At 37.1% G+C, this 18,862-nt stretch overlaps 1 protein-coding gene and 1 long non-coding RNA gene across 5 annotated transcripts; one reads left to right on the top strand and one right to left on the bottom strand.

Annotated features, from left to right (window-relative positions):
- Positions 1-4,770: 4,770 nt before the first annotated feature.
- Positions 4,771-8,584, bottom strand: LOC111265472 (uncharacterized). Its single transcript, XR_002683475.2, has 2 exons — positions 8,555-8,584; positions 4,771-5,931 (listed from the first exon to the last, which is right to left on the bottom strand). It is a non-coding gene; the product is annotated as an uncharacterized LOC111265472 (long non-coding RNA).
- Positions 6,716-18,636, top strand: LOC111265466 (glucose dehydrogenase [FAD, quinone]). 4 transcript variants are annotated; one of them, XM_022842181.1, is made up of 9 exons: positions 6,716-6,961; positions 12,394-12,711; positions 13,015-13,145; positions 13,838-14,111; positions 14,310-14,427; positions 15,031-15,296; positions 16,070-16,498; positions 17,238-17,618; positions 17,957-18,636. In XM_022842181.1, exons 2-9 carry the CDS (start codon positions 12,498-12,500, stop codon positions 18,031-18,033), a joined length of 1,890 nt encoding a protein of 629 aa, XP_022697916.1. In that variant the 5' UTR covers positions 6,716-6,961; positions 12,394-12,497; the 3' UTR covers positions 18,034-18,636. The 4 variants fall into 4 exon arrangements, with proteins under 4 accessions (XP_022697916.1, XP_022697915.1, XP_022697914.1 ...); XM_022842180.1 differs by lacking the exon at positions 6,716-6,961 and adding an exon at positions 10,780-10,848; XM_022842179.2 differs by lacking the exon at positions 6,716-6,961 and adding an exon at positions 10,788-10,848 and having other exon boundaries at positions 11,981-12,711.
- The last annotated feature ends 226 nt before the right edge of the window (positions 18,637-18,862 follow it).

Below are 18,862 nucleotides of genomic sequence, written 5' to 3'. Positions count from 1 at the left end.
ATACCTATGAATAACAGTTTTATACAGAAAATATGTTTATCGACGATTTGCCCAACGCTCAAGTGGTTTCGAAAGAAAAGATAGTCGTTAGCCTAACGAACGCCGATATGTACGGGTCATCATAGTAGATTCGACAAAAAAGATTCATTATAGAATATAGCATTTCTTTCGCGCAATACAAGATCCGATATCATATAATGATACTATAATAATGTTATTAAATATAGAATACAATATAATCTATACAACAAAATAATACTCAACATAAACGGTTATATATGAGTAATGTTTAGATAGTTTGCAGCTTACCAGCTTTACTCTTCAGTACAATCTTATTTCTCAGCTCACTGTGACCACTCTCAAGTGACAGATATATCTACATATATGATTGAGTGGTATTGCAAGCTTGTTCTGCTATTACAGCGGCTTATTTTTACTTGAATAGAGGTGAAAAGCTAATTGTGTTCCAACTAAAGGTAACGTAGAATAGCAGCGGGCTACCTTTTAGTAACTATACCCTAATAAATTATTCTGCAGCATAGTTTAACTGTAGTTTATCATGCTATCACATAGGTTAAGCACACTTGTTAGCGCAGTATAATTTTCACACTGGCCTATTAGCGGGGCTATCAGCTGGTGGCCGCCTCGAACACGGAAAGAGAAAAAGAAGTTGCTGCCATCGGTTTAGAATCAACTAAATGAACATTGTACTCTATGGTGAAAAGCAAACTTTTTAGTTAAGGGCGAAGTATTTGGCCAATGAGCTCCACCCGTCACGCAGTTCTCATCAAAACGAAGCTACAAAAAATCAGTCCAATCCGGTTACTGCCAGAGATTCTTTTTGAATTGGGAAGACTCGCTGCCTAAGCATTTCGGTAGATAAGTACATGTAAAGAGCTTTAAAAGTTTATAGTTCCAACATTAAATAGCGTTATTAATTAAAAATATTCTAGCGATATAACCTGGTGAAATTTTCAGCCATGTTGAACGCCGAGTTATTATTTAACGGCAGTTAGTGTCTCTTGATGTTAGAATGAGAAAAAGAAAGTGTTTTTTTAACAAAGGCGTACGCTTCACACTTTAGTTGTCATTGGAATTTGAGTTGAGATGCAACCCGCTGTATTCATCACATCTTATCCTAAGCATCGTTCTTTATGTCTCTTACCTTAACAGTTTCGCTCAAAAGTCAGAAGTTTCTATTAATTGGAGAAGCAAATATATTCGTGGACACGTATTTTACAGAGCAAGGTACCAACTGCTATTTGGACAGCGAATTAATAGTTGGAAACATTCGTGGAGAAACACATGGGTTTACAAGAAAATTATGTTCTGAATTTGAAATAGCGCTTGATAAAAGGGACTTGCGCCTATTTTTGGCTCAAATCTTTTCGGACTATATATATATATATATATATATATATATATCTATATATATATATATATATATATGTGAGAGACGGAGAGATATCTTAAATATATGTTCTTCTGATATACATATTTAAGTAAATGCACAGTATTAATACTGTATACATTGATCAATCATATGACACAAAACTGCTCCCATTGTAGGAATCGTACTAAATTATATGCATGTCAAATTACATCAAGATAGTAGCAGCTAACATAAGCCATGATTAAGCCGAATTTTGTCGTAATGTGAACAATAAGTATCAAATAAATCAAGCGATTTGTGGCTGCTTGAAAGATTTTTTCCAATGAAATCTCTATGCCTCTGGGAGACGTTACGTCATAAATGGGCAACACGACTGATCCATTTAACGTCCATCAGACTTTACATAGTTTTGGCGTCTTCCATGACAGTACACTCTCTGGAATATTTGGTTCTAGAAGTCTGATCGTAACACTTTGAGAAAAAAGTGCATGAAAGCCCGAAGTATATGCTATTTTAGTAATAGAGCATACAAAAAAATTTAAATAGCTGTAATTGAAACTATTGCAAGTGCCTTAATGCATGAAAATCTACTCGCTGGCAAAAAAGTACCGTGTCAAATAAGCCGATTTATTTAACCTATCTGTATGGATGATTTTTTAAGTTGTAAACTTCATTATAATGCACTGGGACGTTACAGTTATTTACATTTATATTATATTACAATTTGTGAGCTTAATCTAGGCTTGTTAATCTTAAATGCAGATATATTATTTTACTGCGCAAATAGTAAGCGTCATTAATTTAGGTGATAAATTTAACGCCGTAAAAATCATACGTTACCTATAAGCGTAATCTACTAATCAATGCCAGAAGATGCCGAATATATTGTCAAATTCACCTGTGTCATCATGATGGACTGTTTTGCACAAATGAATGTCAGATGAAGTCAGTCACAAATATAACTTCAAGCGTTATAGTTTTAACGGAATCTTTCTCTGTTTTTCTATTCTGCCTGATCTCCACAATAAACTTCACTGCTTGTTATAGTAACTGCTAAGTCATAGGCATCACTGCGACGATTGGTTTGTTATTGATGTTTATTATTCCGGATTCTATCGAAGGAGCATTAAAGAATTAAAGGACTCGAGGCAGCCTTCTGTACCTGGGAACCATATTTCTAAATATCTAGGCTATCTCCATAGCCATGTTCAAGCCCGCAGCCGGTGACACTTATACTATAACTGTTATTCATGCTCAAGCGACTTCCTCTTTTCGCTTTGGCTTAACTGATATTTTTATATCAAAATCGTTTAAAACGGTTAGCCTTACCCTCTCTTCTATATTGGTTATAATTAAGATAGCAAGCTATTATAGAGTTTTCGTAATTCTATAATAGTAAAGCTGCTTATATACATTGGAATAGTGAACTAAGGAAGCAGATTTATTATTTTATGGAGAATATATGGGGTTCTTCCTCCAACTAGCAGCATTCCATGTTTTATCTGTGCTTCATTGGATTGTTCGTTTGTTGCTAAACTTATATATGCAGTTATATACAAGAGCAAATGAATGTGTTGATTTGTCACTGCTTATAACGATAATTTTGCCATCTATTCGAGTTATTAATACAAAAATTAAAAGGCATTGCAGTAGTGCTTTTTTAATAGATTTAATTAGAGACACGAATGAATCGTCTGCTAGATCAAGATTATTTAGGCGATGTTGCTAACGCATTAAATGGTCCTAAACTGCAGTGGCATTCCGTTGAATTTCCCATAAATACCTCGTGCTCAGAGCATAAAATCAATTTTTGACAATGAACTTTCTTAAATAAATGGAAATGAAATGGAATGCTTCTACGGTTAAGCTACATTACAACATACTCATCAATAACAATCATTTTATAAAAAAAAAAAAAAAAACAGAAAGAGAACTTTGAGATATCATCTTTGTCTTGAAGTTTGGTAACTATGGATGGAACATCAGAATTATGAGCGAGCTTAAACCTGTCTCCTTTAAAAGTTGGAAACATTACATCAAAGTATCCAGTGTAGAACATAAATACAGAAAAGTAATGCAGATTACGAACAGTTCTATCAGAACAAATAATCTGTCACTTGTTCTAATAATAATTTGATGCCGTATCAGTCAGTGATTTCAAGCTGTGCTCATGAAGCATTTTCTACTTTTCTTTTTGAGCCATTCCCACAGACCATCTCGCGCGATGATTCTCGTGCTTTTACTAGAAAAGACCCTTCAAATGGAAGACTTCCATTCAAATAAAATGTGGACCGACCACGATACCACTTATATCTATCACTCATATCCTTTAGATTTTCTTTTCAATTTTAAACAATGTACCAAAAAATCCTTCGAAGGATTCATAGTTCAATCTCGATTTGGAAAGCAGCACTCATATATTCAGTCAGGTATAGAAACTAATTCTGGATGTCTTACTTGCAAATGCGCAAGTACGATTTTCACAATATTGGAACTGAACTTTAATAATAATGGAGAGAAGACTGAAATTCAACTGTCAATAAACATCTACTAGATGAAATTTATTGACCAAGAGTAACTATACCCATAGTGCCGGAACTTATGCCAGACGAGTAATTAAGTGAAATTTCACTCGATAAACTCGACTGTTCTTAAAGTGCAATTGGGGCATTGCCCGACACTATTCAACCCCTGTTTAAACTCTACCCAAAAGATATATCTCGCGATACACAGGTACTAGAATGGACTAATCTTTAGTAGGTGTGCAAATCATGTCTGTATCCGAAATGTCCATTTTAGCAACTGTAGATTTGCCGACGGTTACATCTTATCAAAGTAATCTCGCCGACATTTCAAGTCCTTTCTAGACATCTATTTTTTTAGACAGAGCTAACACTCTTGACTAAAAGTTTTCACTGTGGTTGTTATGTAAATCGTGGTAATTGGACGTATTTATTATAATATCTTGTTTGATAGTACGATACTACCCGTTACAAAAAAAAAGTTCGAGGGGGATAACGGTTTGAATCTCACATAAACCATCATGGCATTAAAATACTGAAAATAACAGCTTGTTCTGTTTGATATGGGCACGATATCTTTTTCGATAGAATCATTCAGCATTTCTTCTTCAGGGTACTCGCAATTTGTCGTATGTTACATTCGGGTTAGCATAGCGTTATAGCGATTATTTAAAAAGTGTACCTACCTATTGCGAACCGCATATTATTAACAGGCTTTATCGTGCTTTATGAAACAGGTTTGTTAGATAATTATGGTATAATATCCCTTTCTGTATCCACGGTTCTCTTCGAATTAACATTTTTATTATCTTTTCAAGAAATTTGTATTGGTGGATAGGACAACGCGATGATATATAAGGTTGCATTGTCTTTTATTTAATTTATCTGTATTTAGGATGACGCCGAAACCGTCAACGCGCTTTCAACAATTCTCTTGAGGAACCCGTTAAAGTCTACCCTCACAAAATACGTAAAACGCTAATTCAAAAAACATTAGAAGCAAGAGCGACTATGAATAACACAAATACTGCCATTGTGACACAGAAGCAAAAAACACTTGTTATGTACCTATTGCAGTAAACTATTTCAAGACGACGCTGCCAGTCACTTTGAGTTTACACGTCATTTTAAGGACATTGCTGGCCTATGCAATAGTATAAAAGAAAGTAGACGATTACTTTGCTTTGGAGCCAAAGCGAGCACGACAGAAGGTGAGGACTTATTAAAAAGCGGGTGTTGATTTTTGTCGGTCGGTAACACCTCTTTTTCGCAACGTCCTTTATGGTTCGTAACAACTTTTATAGGGGCCTCTCTGTATTATAAGTCGTGTCCAATACCATCTTATTTTCTGCAAATCTGAGAATTACCATTTAGTTGTACTCGATCAGTATCTTCCTTTGGCCTTCAATCGATGTCTGAGTGATATTCATAGTTCAGCTTGGTCCATTTTCACATAAACAAAAGGACCCTACAAATCTTCTACGAGGAAGTTATTTATCGATGATTAGATATATCCATAACTTTAGGTCTCTATTTGGAAAGTGTATACCTTATAAATAGGGTTGGTGCTACTTCCGATTTACGGTACAACCGGCCTCAGCTAAAAGATACCAGCTAAGGCTTCTAATCTAAAATATTTATTGAGAAAATAGCGTACGGGTAAAATTAGAGCATTTTAAATATCTGTGGACATTCACAATTTTCAACGATATACAAATAACGCAGTTTCGTGTTATCAAAAAATGATTGGCATAACCATTGAGTCCTCCCGAAACTGTCTGTCCTCATTTTCAGTTAAAATCCAAGAATAAGTGTAAGCAATTCTTCCACACATACCCTCTTAATTTAATCTTCAAATGATAAGAACTCGTGGCGCAGGTGATTTGATGAAATGACGATCTACGCTCTTTTCAACAGCTGTTGTCATTCATATTAGCACTTTGTTCTTCCATCTGCGCAAAAAGCCTTTGTCAGCTGGATTTGGTGATTCTTGAAAAAGTTACGCCTGAGAAGAAGCTAAACCATGAATATTAAATTGAGCATAACAACATCAAGTTTAGACTAGCTATGCTCTATTTTCAAAAAAGTAACCATAATACTAGCTCAGTTATACATAGAAATACTATTTTATATCTGCACGCTTAGACATGGTAAGGAATCAAATATTGTTTTACCTAAAGGGGTACTGAAGATATACTGATATGAGATATATTTAAATACGTTGTTATGTCATCTTTGTTGACTGATGCCAACAGGCGAAGTCATTATCTAATATCTATGTTCTACTATTTTTGAAACGCCTTGTTTTAACTATTTGTTTTAAGTTGAATTTTACGTTTATTAATTTATAGATTATGAGATAGCAAACATGCGGTCAGCGCGTATCGCTATCATTCTACTAGAATGACGTGCAAGATAAAGGCCGGGAACTTATAGTTGTCACCCACGCCTTCGACGAGAGCTGGCGTTTCAACCAGATAAAGGCAAGACACGTATATACCACATTTCTTATAGGCATTTAGCCCAGCTTTTTGGCTAATGGAAAATCGATTTTAATTAGCGAATACTCTAGCGATTATGTCATTTCATTAGTGCGCTGGGAGCCAAACTTGATACGTAATGACTAGCATCTTATATAAAGCGATTAACTTTAACTGAATTCTAACGGATTTCTAATCTATCGCTTGGATGGCGAAGAAAACGAACGACTAGCGATTCCAACAAAACTCAGAAAATACTGGAAGCTCGTTGAGATGTTGCTAGATCTCATTAAGTCTACTTCTCACTTATGAATTGTTTCCTCAAGAAGTAGCTAAAGTGAAGGCACAGCACTATACTGTCATCATCGCTCGCTATTCCGCATCCACCAGTACAGTGGTAGCCAAGCCGACGCTCAATGTCTTTTTCCGTCTTCGCGTAATAAACCACTACGGTATACCGCTTCAAGGAGTCCTGCTCGTTGGCTTCTCGCCTGGCCAACATGTGGCAGGATTCTTCGCCACTAGAGTATTTTAGAACAGTGAAGTTGAGATCGAAAAGGTAACAGGTAAGCCAAATATTTCTAAGGTGCGCCAATTATTATCGGTCCGAACTAAAATCAGACCTTAGATATGCTTGCAAAAAGATGCAATGTTAAGCTCGCAATTAGCACTAGTTTGGTAGAAAAAAAACCGTTATTGAGGAACACCTGCAAGTAACTTTTCCCCCCAAAAAACGGGGTTAAGAAAACTGTATGAATCAACGCTTTATCGAATCGTGCACAGGTCCTTTAAGCGTTCGACCGCTTACGAAGCGCTTTCAACAGCAAAGCTTGCTTATGCATTCTCTGATGATGATAGTGATTATTGCTGTTGTTGCTAGAATCAAAAGGAGTCTTCCAAGAAAAGGACCACCATGGTTATACCTTAAACTTTTTTTTGTGATTTCACGGGAGCTTTATATTCTGGACACGACCATAAGTTCGTCCGGGAAATATTATTATAGCAGATTACTATTGTTCGAAGAAGAGGATAGGTATACGGTTGGATCAAACGTCAAAAACTTTTTAGCTTGGAGAGGGCAGCTCTACTGGTCGACCTGGGTAATGTCTTATTTCATAAGAAGCACACAAATTAGTTCAAGACTGTCCATACATCTGCTGGCAGCACTGTCTGGCGTGGAAGACGGGCACAGAAGCTTACTATGGCCGCATCGATTGCTTTGCAATGAAAACATAGACAAACCTGGATGCAAATGCATCAAACTAGCATATGTTAGCTAGTATAAGAACCAAATCAAATAATAAGATGTGATTCGTGAAGCACTTGTTGATAAGCGGCAGCTGACAGGGTGTACACGAAAAAACACAGTTTTTCAAAAGAAAATGAATTAAATTTCTTTGTAAAAAAACATACGTGACTATGTGCAACACATGAGCTCAGCATTTGTTGTACATCCTGAACGTTGTGTCACTCAAGGTCGGCCTTTTATGTTTCAACTAACTAATTCGAAAATTAACATAGAAGATTTCATTTTCTTCAATTTCAAGATATAGCGCACCGGTTAATAGATCAACTGCAAGACAAAACCTGAACGTTACATTCAGAATATCATTGATTCAAATCCTCTAACACGCATATATACATGCCAGTAACGGAGGGTAAAATGAAAGATCAATATTAAGATCTCCGCGTTCTAACTGATGCTAATTCTCCTATCTATCATTGCAATTGGCGGCACGGTCTGCCTTCGAGAAATTTTTATTCAATGACTATTTACATTCATTGCTTAATAGCTCATTTTCTGTTAGACAGTGAGAAGAGCCTCAACTCCGTTGAAGAAAGTCCACTTAAGTCGTGTATTAGGATCGAAGGTATAAAGCGATTATATAAAGTGAAGGTATAAAAAGAATATATCCAGTTCACAAAGTTATTAATGCGTATCAGCTACTATTATGATTATGAGAACACGGACTAAAAAAAATTATGTAAAGGACCTATGTCCTGCCCTAAAAAGGTATTGGCGTTCTCTAAGATAATCTCATCGATTTCCTAATGCAATCTTTAATTCTTAATAACAATATCTTCTACTTGCGAATATTTTTCTTTGTGTTTCGAGTTCGATAGTCAGTATCGTTCCGATTAACAGGCAGATACGTTACCCCTTAAGCTGCCACGGGGACGATTTTTTTGACCTGGAAAAATTAGACAACATTCAACGTGGAAATTCAAATATATTAGCAGTCATTTCACACTCATAATGCTGTTTATCATCGCTTTCGTGTTTAAAGCTGTATTACTTAAAACTCTATGTTTAGACAATTTTACTACGCTCTATAAGATAATTCAACTTAATTCCTAAGGATATAAACTGAATAGTAAATGCTCGTATAGAAAAAAAATGAATACTCTAACATGATAAATGATACATAGGTAAGTAATCACGTGTCAGTCACCAGTGACATTTATAATGCTTAGAGGTCGGTCACATACGGATATAGTCACCAACAGCTCATACATACAATTTATATATAACATGTTAGCATCGGAGGACTATGGTGCAGTGAAATTCCTTTGCTATTCAGTCATTTCCAACTGTATGCGCATTTGTCTTCGGTGGCAGGCAAGGTTATTGGCTCATAGCAGCAGTGTCCAAGTCCAAGAGCGGCGTTCCTTTCCCGATTACTAGATTCTTTTGTACAGCCCTCGTAAGCGGAGCTCTGTATCTTTAATTCACGGTGACTGGTATACTACCGTAATCCTTACTCAAACCTAACCTTACCAAAAAAACGGCGAGGAGGTACTCTCGGGCAGAATAATCCGTTGCGAGATCGAATAACTAAGTACAGTAAAATGATAATAATCGAAGAGCCAATGTAATCACAAGCTATCAAAATTGTACAAAAATAGACAGTATTTATAAATATGAAGGCAAACTCTTTGTGCAATTGTGTACACAGCTCCTGGTTGTGCACAATGGTAATGTAATTGTTCACATGAACACATCGAGCAAACGAAAATGATCGTGACCAATATTTCGGTGGAAGCATTCGACCACAATGAACCAACTACGAACGTTTTTTTTTTGTGTTTGGACCGTTACCGATCGGCGTACCTTCATTCATACTCAGAGGCTGACAGCATAACCACTGCAACAATAGCTCATGTTTATATTGGCCATCCGAGTATTATTCTACTGATAAGGTCATTGTGTCTAACAAAACAGTATAAATTTTTTTATATATTTTTTAATTTTTTGCATTAAATTTTTTGCATTTGGTTTTGCCTTGCAACTGATCTATTAACCGGTGCGCTATATCTTGAAACTGAAAGCGATTCAGGGAGATAGACGTTTATAAATTAGGGGACGGTCGTTTTTAATAAATCGATTATCTGTTTGCATAAGGGTTGCAACACATGCTCTAATACAGATGTGGAGTTCGCAGAATCCTTCGTTTTCAAGACCCGCCTCTTCAGGGCGTTCTTATTAGCTACAATGCTCCTAACCCAAAGCTTAAGCTGATAAATTATCTCTCTATTGAATAAATCAAATTATTTACCTTGGATGTGTAGCTTAACACTGTTCTAAAAGCAAATTTGGTTTACATCGTCTGTATTCCCGTCTTCCCTGCTCCCTTTACTACAGATTCAGAATCTACGGGTTACGGTTGCGATCAAACGGTATATTTGCTCATTAGACATAACAGACCTCATGTTTGGGCTGCATTATAACGATAAACATACTCTCTATTATTCAGTCACTTAGCGGATAATACAGACGATTTGCTAGACCGATGGGCCTACTCTTAATTAATTTAGTTTTTCCTTTATAAAAAAATTAATTGAACATTAGTAAATTAAGTTTGAAATATTACCACTATTTGGGGATCAAACATTCCCGATTTCTCTAGATTAGTATGCTCATTGTATTTTAGTGTTACATTTCAGAATCGTTTTGTACAGATGGCAATCCCAGCTTACGGCACGATAACTCCTAAATTGATGCTGCCAAATCGTAAACGAAACACTACGTTATGTATTATGCCATCTCTGCCTATAAATAAGCCCATTAGCATAAAGTACTAGTAACAAACGGTAACGTGAAATCGCAACTGAGGTTTCACGAATCAAGGGGCCCCTTAAAGATGACCAGGTATGCACAAACCTGTGCACCCTCTTGGACGGTCGAGTCAGTTAGCACTCATGATGACTCTAAAAGCCCCTCGCCACTGATACTGTGGCGCTTGTGTGGTGAGAGCCAGGGCAGAAATTGAAGTGCTCGGTGTGATTAGCGATCAAGTGCTGAAGCTGTATCAGGCTCTACTTTTGGGTGTTATTATTAATCAAGATGACTGCGTTAATCTACTCAAAAATGGACGTGTGCTCAGAAAATAAAACAGTTTCAAATTAGATTCGTCCCACAGTTCTTCACAGTCGTCCATCATTTCTTCTTCAGGTTAGTTGACAAGTCTTATCTAATTTGACTTAATATTATGTTCATGGCAACTTTAATACAGCCCTTTTCCATTGGAGTCACGACCTACGATGCATACAGTCCCAATCTGGATGATAAAGAACTCAATTTTGTATGCTGCATCTATACCCTATATGTATTTACGACATCTCGCTAAAAATTCGTGATAGATCCCTCTTTAACCGAAGCGTTCGCGATATGCAATAGAAGCTGCAATGTGACATATGCAGTGAAAGCTATGTTAACATATAGGCTAAGGTTTAAGATTTCTAAGGGTACCATTTAGTTTACTTCTTCTGAGCTTGACTTCTCCAAGGTATGACATAAACAAATACGTCGTATGTATATTTGAGAAGTTTAATTCCGCAAAGGTTCAGACATATCCGCATTTCGGGATGAAGATCTGAAAAATTAAAAGAAAAAAACATCGACGATGAATTTGCTAAATGTTGGGTTCAAAGCTGCCGTATTTACATTATAGAAAAAGACTGCATATTAGACATTTTGATCCCTTCTAACATATTATATTTTAAATCGATGCTAAACTGCAGTTTAGTGGATCTAAGTCCATATAGATACTTATAATAGCTACTGATACAGCTCATACTAGTGATGGTACAAGGCCATACTTACAATGATAGAAGCTCCTTATGGTAAATTGGTCTGGTAAAGGAAACCACACAATTCAATTGTCTATACAGGTTCGGCTTTACTCGTAAATACACGAAGTCATGACGAATACATGAAGCTACATTTACGGCGGGAAGTAGTACGGCAACACGCAAGTTATCAAAACTGGGTACAGAGCGTAGATTAGACAGTACAAGAAGCAAAATGAGGACCACAGCACGTGGAAACAATAAAAACCTAAAAGAGAACAACGTGTATCGCATATATACATAGCAGAGGAAGCACGCGGAAGAATACTGCTTATTGTATCAATCAGTGAATACTTGGAGCCTGATTAACAAGCGTATTGTGCCAAGCTTAATATAAAGGCGGAGATAATAGAACACATGGTACTATTATGTAATACTAGACGCTAACCTGGGTGAGCAAATACCCCGCAGTCCATGGGAAAATTAGTTAACGTAGAGCATACTACCACCCTTAGGTAGACAAAAAGCATACTACGCATTCGGGTTCCTGATGCGTGAAGCATCTGCTAACCGATAACTTGGCTGGCCTTCTGCACGACTATCTACTCTGCCATCATGGTATATTTTTTATAATGCCCTTATCCTCCATCGCGTCGGCTCATACGAATATTTCTTCATATGTATCTGCTTTTACGTATTCAGGTTTGTCTTCATGATGTTTCCTACACGATGCGCTGTAATAGCAGCACTTTTGATACATACTGGTTTTTTCTATTGGTTAAGCTCTTTGGCGTCATTACGATGTAGTATTAGAAAATATATTCTTGATGTGGTAATTCAGTGAGGCCAGTAGTACTTTGGAGGTTCTAACGAGTGAGCGAAATAACATTAGCCAACAATTCGCTAATGATAAAATTTACCGCCTTAGATGTTCGCAGTTATAATATTCTAGGTAACGGAACCGTGTACGGGAAGACCAAGTCGATCATGGCATGGATGATCAAAATGGTTTTAGGTTGTTAGTTGTCGCTAATGAGAACTAACAACGGAGGAACAGCGACCTTCTTGTATAAGTGGCCGTTTTGTAAGCAGGCGAGGACTCTTCTACCTCACAGCAGCAACATGACTCCAATACGATATTTAGGGTTAACGCCCTTGATAGCTGCATTTTTTTCAAGATTGGTTAATGAAAATATTAACTTTCATAAGAACGGTCTAAATATTACTTATGACTACATCGTGGTAGGTAAGTTTAATACATATGGATAATTGTAAATTCATAGATTAGACCATTTTTAGCTTAAGAAACTAGATAGATTATTAGTAAACTGTTATATATAGATCCCTCAAATTTTAGTTAATTTGAATTAATCGGTCTTGATGATGAATGATATTGCACATTCATTCGACTAGAAAGATTCACTATATTATTAAATGAAAATTCTATAGAATAAGAAGTTTACACAAATTACACTTGGATATGACTCAGAAATTATATTATAATCTTAAACATTTTACTAGGTCAATTTTACACACAACGCGTTTACAGGAGGAGGATCTGCTGGGGCTGTCGTAGCAAGTCGATTGAGTGAAGATTGTTCAAAGACGGTTCTTCTGCTCGAGGCTGGGGGAACGGAGAATCAACTCTCAGATGTTCCCCTAATCGCAGCGACTTTGCAGGTGACATGTTACGGTATAAATGTCATTAGGATGACAGAATCTGTTACTTTCACACTGTGCATTATAAATTAAATTACAAACTAAATTATACAGTAGCAACACTTATTAAAATGCGGAAGCGGTCTTCGTGCTTTGTGTTACCGCACGCCATCAAAAGCCATCAATTGTTTCTTTCGGAGGAACTGTATTGCGTTTCTTGAAGTTGCGACTGTGTGAAAGCGAATATCGCTTTTTGCTATGTTTTGAAGCTGTTTAATGTTTTAAACAAGTTCTCAAGTAAGCTAAACTAAAGGACACTAAAATAAATTCTCTATTTTCTACTCACGCATTTTTAATATATCTTGTTTTTCTATTTATTCCTATATAAAAAAGACGAACAGTTAGTTTCCTGTCAAATTCAGAATTCACTCAATGACCAAAGTAATGTTAGCTGTGGCTAGTTATTAATCAAGTACGAAAACCCTGTCTGGACCTAGCTCTAAGCAACCTAACTATAGCCTTTAGCGAAAAAAATACGTTCGAGGATTCTGCTTCGAGTTTCGGTTAGATCGAGTCTCAACTTCACATGAAGCCGTTAAGCAACCCTTTTTCCTTAAATGCGATTCTATGCATTATCTTTTAGAACAGTTTTCCTTTACGTAGAAGAACTTACTACTCTAATCTAACAGAGATTGTATAACTCTTGTTACAAGGGATCGGCACTTGACTGGAAATACAAAACCGTGCCACAAACGAAATCATGCTTTGGCTTGTCAGGTCAGCAAAGTTTGTGGCCACGTGGAAAAGTCCTTGGCGGCTGCAGCGTGCTTAACTACATGCTGTACGTGCGTGGGTGTCATGAAGACTATGACAGATGGGAGGCGCTTGGCTGTGAAGGCTGGTCGTGGAAAGATGTCTTTCCTTATTTCGTCAAAAGTGAGGATAACCAAGATCCTGATATACGAAATAATGGGTGGCATGGAAAGGGTAAGCTTTATTATATATCAACCAGCTTCTGATTGCGACTTCTTGGTGAAATAATTTCGTACTGTTTGAAACTTTTATTATTTAGCTTCACAGAGAAAGTTGCACTTGTCATCAGTCCCACTCGTAGAGAACAAGTCCAAAATGATAATTTGGTCATTTAATCAAGAAATCATCTTTTTATCATGCTCAAACCTCTAGGTGGTTATTTGAACGTACAACGTACGAAATACAACACCGACTTGGCAAGAGCTTTTATCGAAGCCGGTAAACATCTTGGCTATTCGGAAACGGATATTAACGGCGCGCAGTGCACCGGGTAAACGATATAGTCTTTTACATTATTTTTGCCGTGTAGGTTATTAGAGCTCTTCAAATATCGTTTCTCAGTAAATGTGTCACTAAATCCTTCAATGTAGAATATTTCTGACAAGAGTCACGTGCATGCTTAGATCTGGTTATCAAAGTATGCTCGAAGCCTTTCCGTTGATACTTAATAACTTTTCGGTTAGCGTGTTATCATTTTGTTCTAAAGGCCTTAGGAAATGTAGTCACCATGTGTACAATATTAACAAGATTCATGTGTCGTTTGAATAATTATGACGTTGAGTAGTTTGTAACACAACACACTCTCACGGCTGGTTATCGAACATTGTGCTGCAGAATCATGTTTTTACTCCGTTTATTTCCCTTAAAATATTGTATCAACTATCATAAGCGCAATATATTTTTTCCATCGATTTTGTAACTTTTAAATGTGAGAGGTAATTCTAAAGACTTGCCACTAAAGCCTACTGTTAGCAAACAACTATTAGCCGTACTGCGTCATTTTTGCAAATTATGAACTGTTTTTAAACCACTAAATCCAGATTTATAAATGTTCTATCAAAAACGCATTGGTGACTAAACACAAATATTTCAGCTTCATGGTGCCCCAAGGCACAGTCCGTAATGGATCGCGCTTATCAACTTCGCGAGCTTTCCTCGAACCGGTCAGGGATCGTCCTAACCTTCATATTTCCCTGTATTCAATGGCTACAAAAATTAACATAAATCCTACTACAAGACGTGCTGAATCCGTACTTTTTGACCGCTTTAACGTCCCCACCCTAGCTTACGTCAATCGGGAAGTAATTGTCTCAGCAGGGGCCATAAATTCGCCACAGCTCCTTATGCTGTCTGGCATTGGTAAGTCAATCGTCGATATTCTTATAGACGTTAACCTAGTCTTTGCGACCAATGATAACTACCGAATGAAAGCACACAAATTGTAGTTGGAATAGAGTGCTATCGATATACTTAAGCTTCAAGTTTACGACTAGCCCACTCAACAATAGTTCACTCACCAAAACCTTTCTTATCTTAAATTAGATGTTCTTTTTGTTCAACTTTGTTTTACATAATTAGGGTAAGTCTAAATGGATTTTTCTAGTTTTACATCCAATACTATTGTTAAACACTGTTTTAAACGGCTCACTCCCAACATGAAACGGAACGTGTGCCTGGCTTTGAACCCAGACAGTTTCACGAGCTCCTAAGTTTGATAGGCAAACATGTTGCCATTGCCTCACTACGGGATCTAACCGAGAGCTAGACCTAAACGAAGTTTATTGATTCTGGATTTTACTGTCGTGCTTTTTTCTCTTTCTTTCTATATTGTTATGTGCCGCAAACGCTTATTGTTTGTATCAAATAAATGGGGCTTTCATGAGTTCAAAGAGGAAGGCGAACCGAAGCAAACGAATTAATTACTAGCTATTCAGCTAAGGTTCCAGCAGTTATCGAATATCACAAGTACGTATCTAAAAGATGCAAAAATTATTATTATTATTCATTACATAATATTTTTCGACATATAACTTCTATTTTCAACAAGTAAGGAAGTTGACACTGCATGAGATCCCATGATCCATGATGCAATATTTCAAGCTTGTGAAGTCAGATTTTTTAATATCTTGCAGGTCCTTGCGATCATCTTTCTTCCTTAGGCATAGAATGTTTGTTTGATCTCCCCGTGGGTGAAAACCTGCAGGATCATATTTTTGCGGGAGGTGTGAACTTCCTTTTGAAAAATCCTGCTTCTGTCGTACAATCTCGTGTTTTCAATGTAGAAAGCATGCAGTCGTATCAAAACAACGGTACTGGACCACTTACTTTACTTGGAGGAGTAGAGGGCATCGGCTTCATTAACACAAAATACGCCGATCGATCAAGAGACTGGCCGGACTTCGAGCTACATTTTGCTGCTGGTTCACCTGTGTCCGATGGAGGACAAAGCCTACGGTTCGCCCACGGGCTCCAACCAGACATTTGGAGGGACGTCTATGCAGAACATAACTATGAAGACACTATCTCCATATTTCCTGTCATGTTGCGACCAAAATCAGTTGGTACGTCCTGTCATTACTGAGTAGTTTTAATGGTAATTAGGTAAATAACATGTTTCTTTAACATGGTTTTGCGACAAAAACCTCATTGTCAACTTCAAGGCAAAGTTGTCTACTTAGATGAATTATTTTGTGCTAGAAAAAGCGCCAAGATGCTTTAAAACCCATTTACTATCTCAGATGCAAGTGTCAGAGATCAATGGCACTTGCGACCAATAACGACAGGATCATTTCCAGCAATCTAGAATTTCTGTCGTTAAAAGGAAGCCTAATTTTGGCTCTCACTATCAGGTTGATTAAGCATATATCTTATAAGGGCTGACTAGTTTGTATTGTGGACTCTTAGTTCAAAGGGGCTTTCACTTTCTTTAAAAGTTGGCTTAACTAGGGCAATTCAGAGGTTACGATACATTATATGAGCCTACAATTGAATAATCAAAGAACCTACCACAAGATCTTGCAAGCAACTGAGTTCACCCTTTTTAATATCTAGCTAATCTCACGTAAGCATTATGGCTTTGTATAATGAGCAGATAATGAGCGAAATGAATCAGAAATAAAACCGCAGTAGCTTCAGCTAATGTAGAACAATGGAACTTACCTAGTTATTATTGCGCCTCACCGCGTTAATCGAAGAAAATCGTGATAGTGAGCAGTGTCTCGAAACCTCGATGCGAGTTATCAACACTAGCCGTCATGTTTTTCCATGATCTGCTTGTTATCCCATGAATTCTAATTTCAGGATTTCTCAAGCTAGCTTCTGCCTCGCCATATGATCATCCCCTCATTGATCCGAAGTACTTCACTGATGAGACCGATATTCTGGCTATGGTTGATGCCATGAAAATCTGTATTCAACTTGTGCAAACGCCGGCATTCCAGAAATATGGCCCTGAATTATGGGACAAACCATTCCCAGGGTGTAAAAGTTATCCAATGTACTCCGAGGAGTATTTAGCGTGTGTTGCACGGACCTACACCTTGACACTGTATCATCCGGTAGGCACCTGTCGAATGGGCACCGCTGGCGACCGACGTGCAGTAGTTGATTTTCGGCTTCGGGTTCAGGGTCTCCAAAACCTACGCGTGGCAGATGCTTCCATTATGCCGGATATTGTTTCAGGTTAGTACAAAGAAATATCGGGGAGGTACAATAGAAAGGTGCTTTTGATGCTATCATAATTACTCATCATGTCATTTAATTACTTTAAAGAACTGAAAATTTCGTTCAATAACTGTATTTGCAAGTAGTATATACCTTTGAAATGTTCTCAACTGACCGTTGATTTAAAATCGGTCACTAGGAATTTGACGATATTGAAATGAGTACTTTGCAGATCGCGGGCGGAGTCTTTTCGAAAATCAAAAAACATTTACATAGGGATTGCTTTAGATATAGAATTAAGCATACAGCGGCTTAAGAGCAGAGTGTGGTATACAATTTTGTGTCTCCTTCATTAGGTAATACCAACGCTCCAGTGATTATGATTGGAGAAAAGGCAGCTGATATGGTCATCCGAGATAACATCGACTCGTAACGGAATTGGACCAGAGTGCAGACCCAAAACACTAAAGTTGATGCGGTAGGATCTCTTTTCACCGCTGTCTCACTTTCGTGTCACATTACAAATCAATAGTGAATCCACATATATCAAACCCTGAAACAAAGATCTGGCATGGAACTGGATTCAAATAGAATTCGTTCTCTCAAAGAGGTGTGGCTGTGAAATATTGAGAACTAAAATAGAAGCATTCTTTTCTATATCTAATTTTTTACTCTCTTATATACCACTAATCAGCATTTATTATTATATAGTGCGGTGAATAGGTCTGGGCGTTCAAATGTTTCGAGTTCGAACACAGTCGAACTTATGGCTTATGATACCAACCTCGCTATTGCCTTAGCCAACATCGAGATTATTCGCACGAGCTGAAACCTCTTCACACCAACATACCACAACATGCACGTTAAAGAACTTCATTAACTTAAATTGAAAATAACTAAATAGCTCCCACAATTCTTTGTAGTTCTCCGCTTGCAAAGACTGCCTTGCCTACGTTGAACAACTTCACACATATAAAAAGTCTATTTGCTAGGCAAAAAGCTAGTTTCAGATAATAAAACGGAAATTCCTTAGAGATCACGACTGTGTTGCTTTCGGACGTTTACTTCAGCATAGAATTATACTTGCAACAGATATTGTTCATTATAACGCGGATACATTTTATAGGCGCTGATATCACTGACGTCTAGTTTTTCTTCTGAATTAGGGAGCTAATTTAAGCAGTAATAGCTACTAATAATAGCTCTTAAAGCTCTCCTATATGCGTTTCCTCGAAGGTTTTATTCTATACGATTAGTTAAAA

Source organism: Varroa jacobsoni, unplaced genomic scaffold, assembly GCF_002532875.2.
Source record: "Varroa jacobsoni isolate VJ856 unplaced genomic scaffold, vjacob_1.0 scaffold_974, whole genome shotgun sequence".
Taxonomy (NCBI): domain Eukaryota; kingdom Metazoa; phylum Arthropoda; class Arachnida; order Mesostigmata; family Varroidae; genus Varroa; species Varroa jacobsoni.
This window is presented reverse-complemented; position numbering and strand designations above follow the sequence as displayed.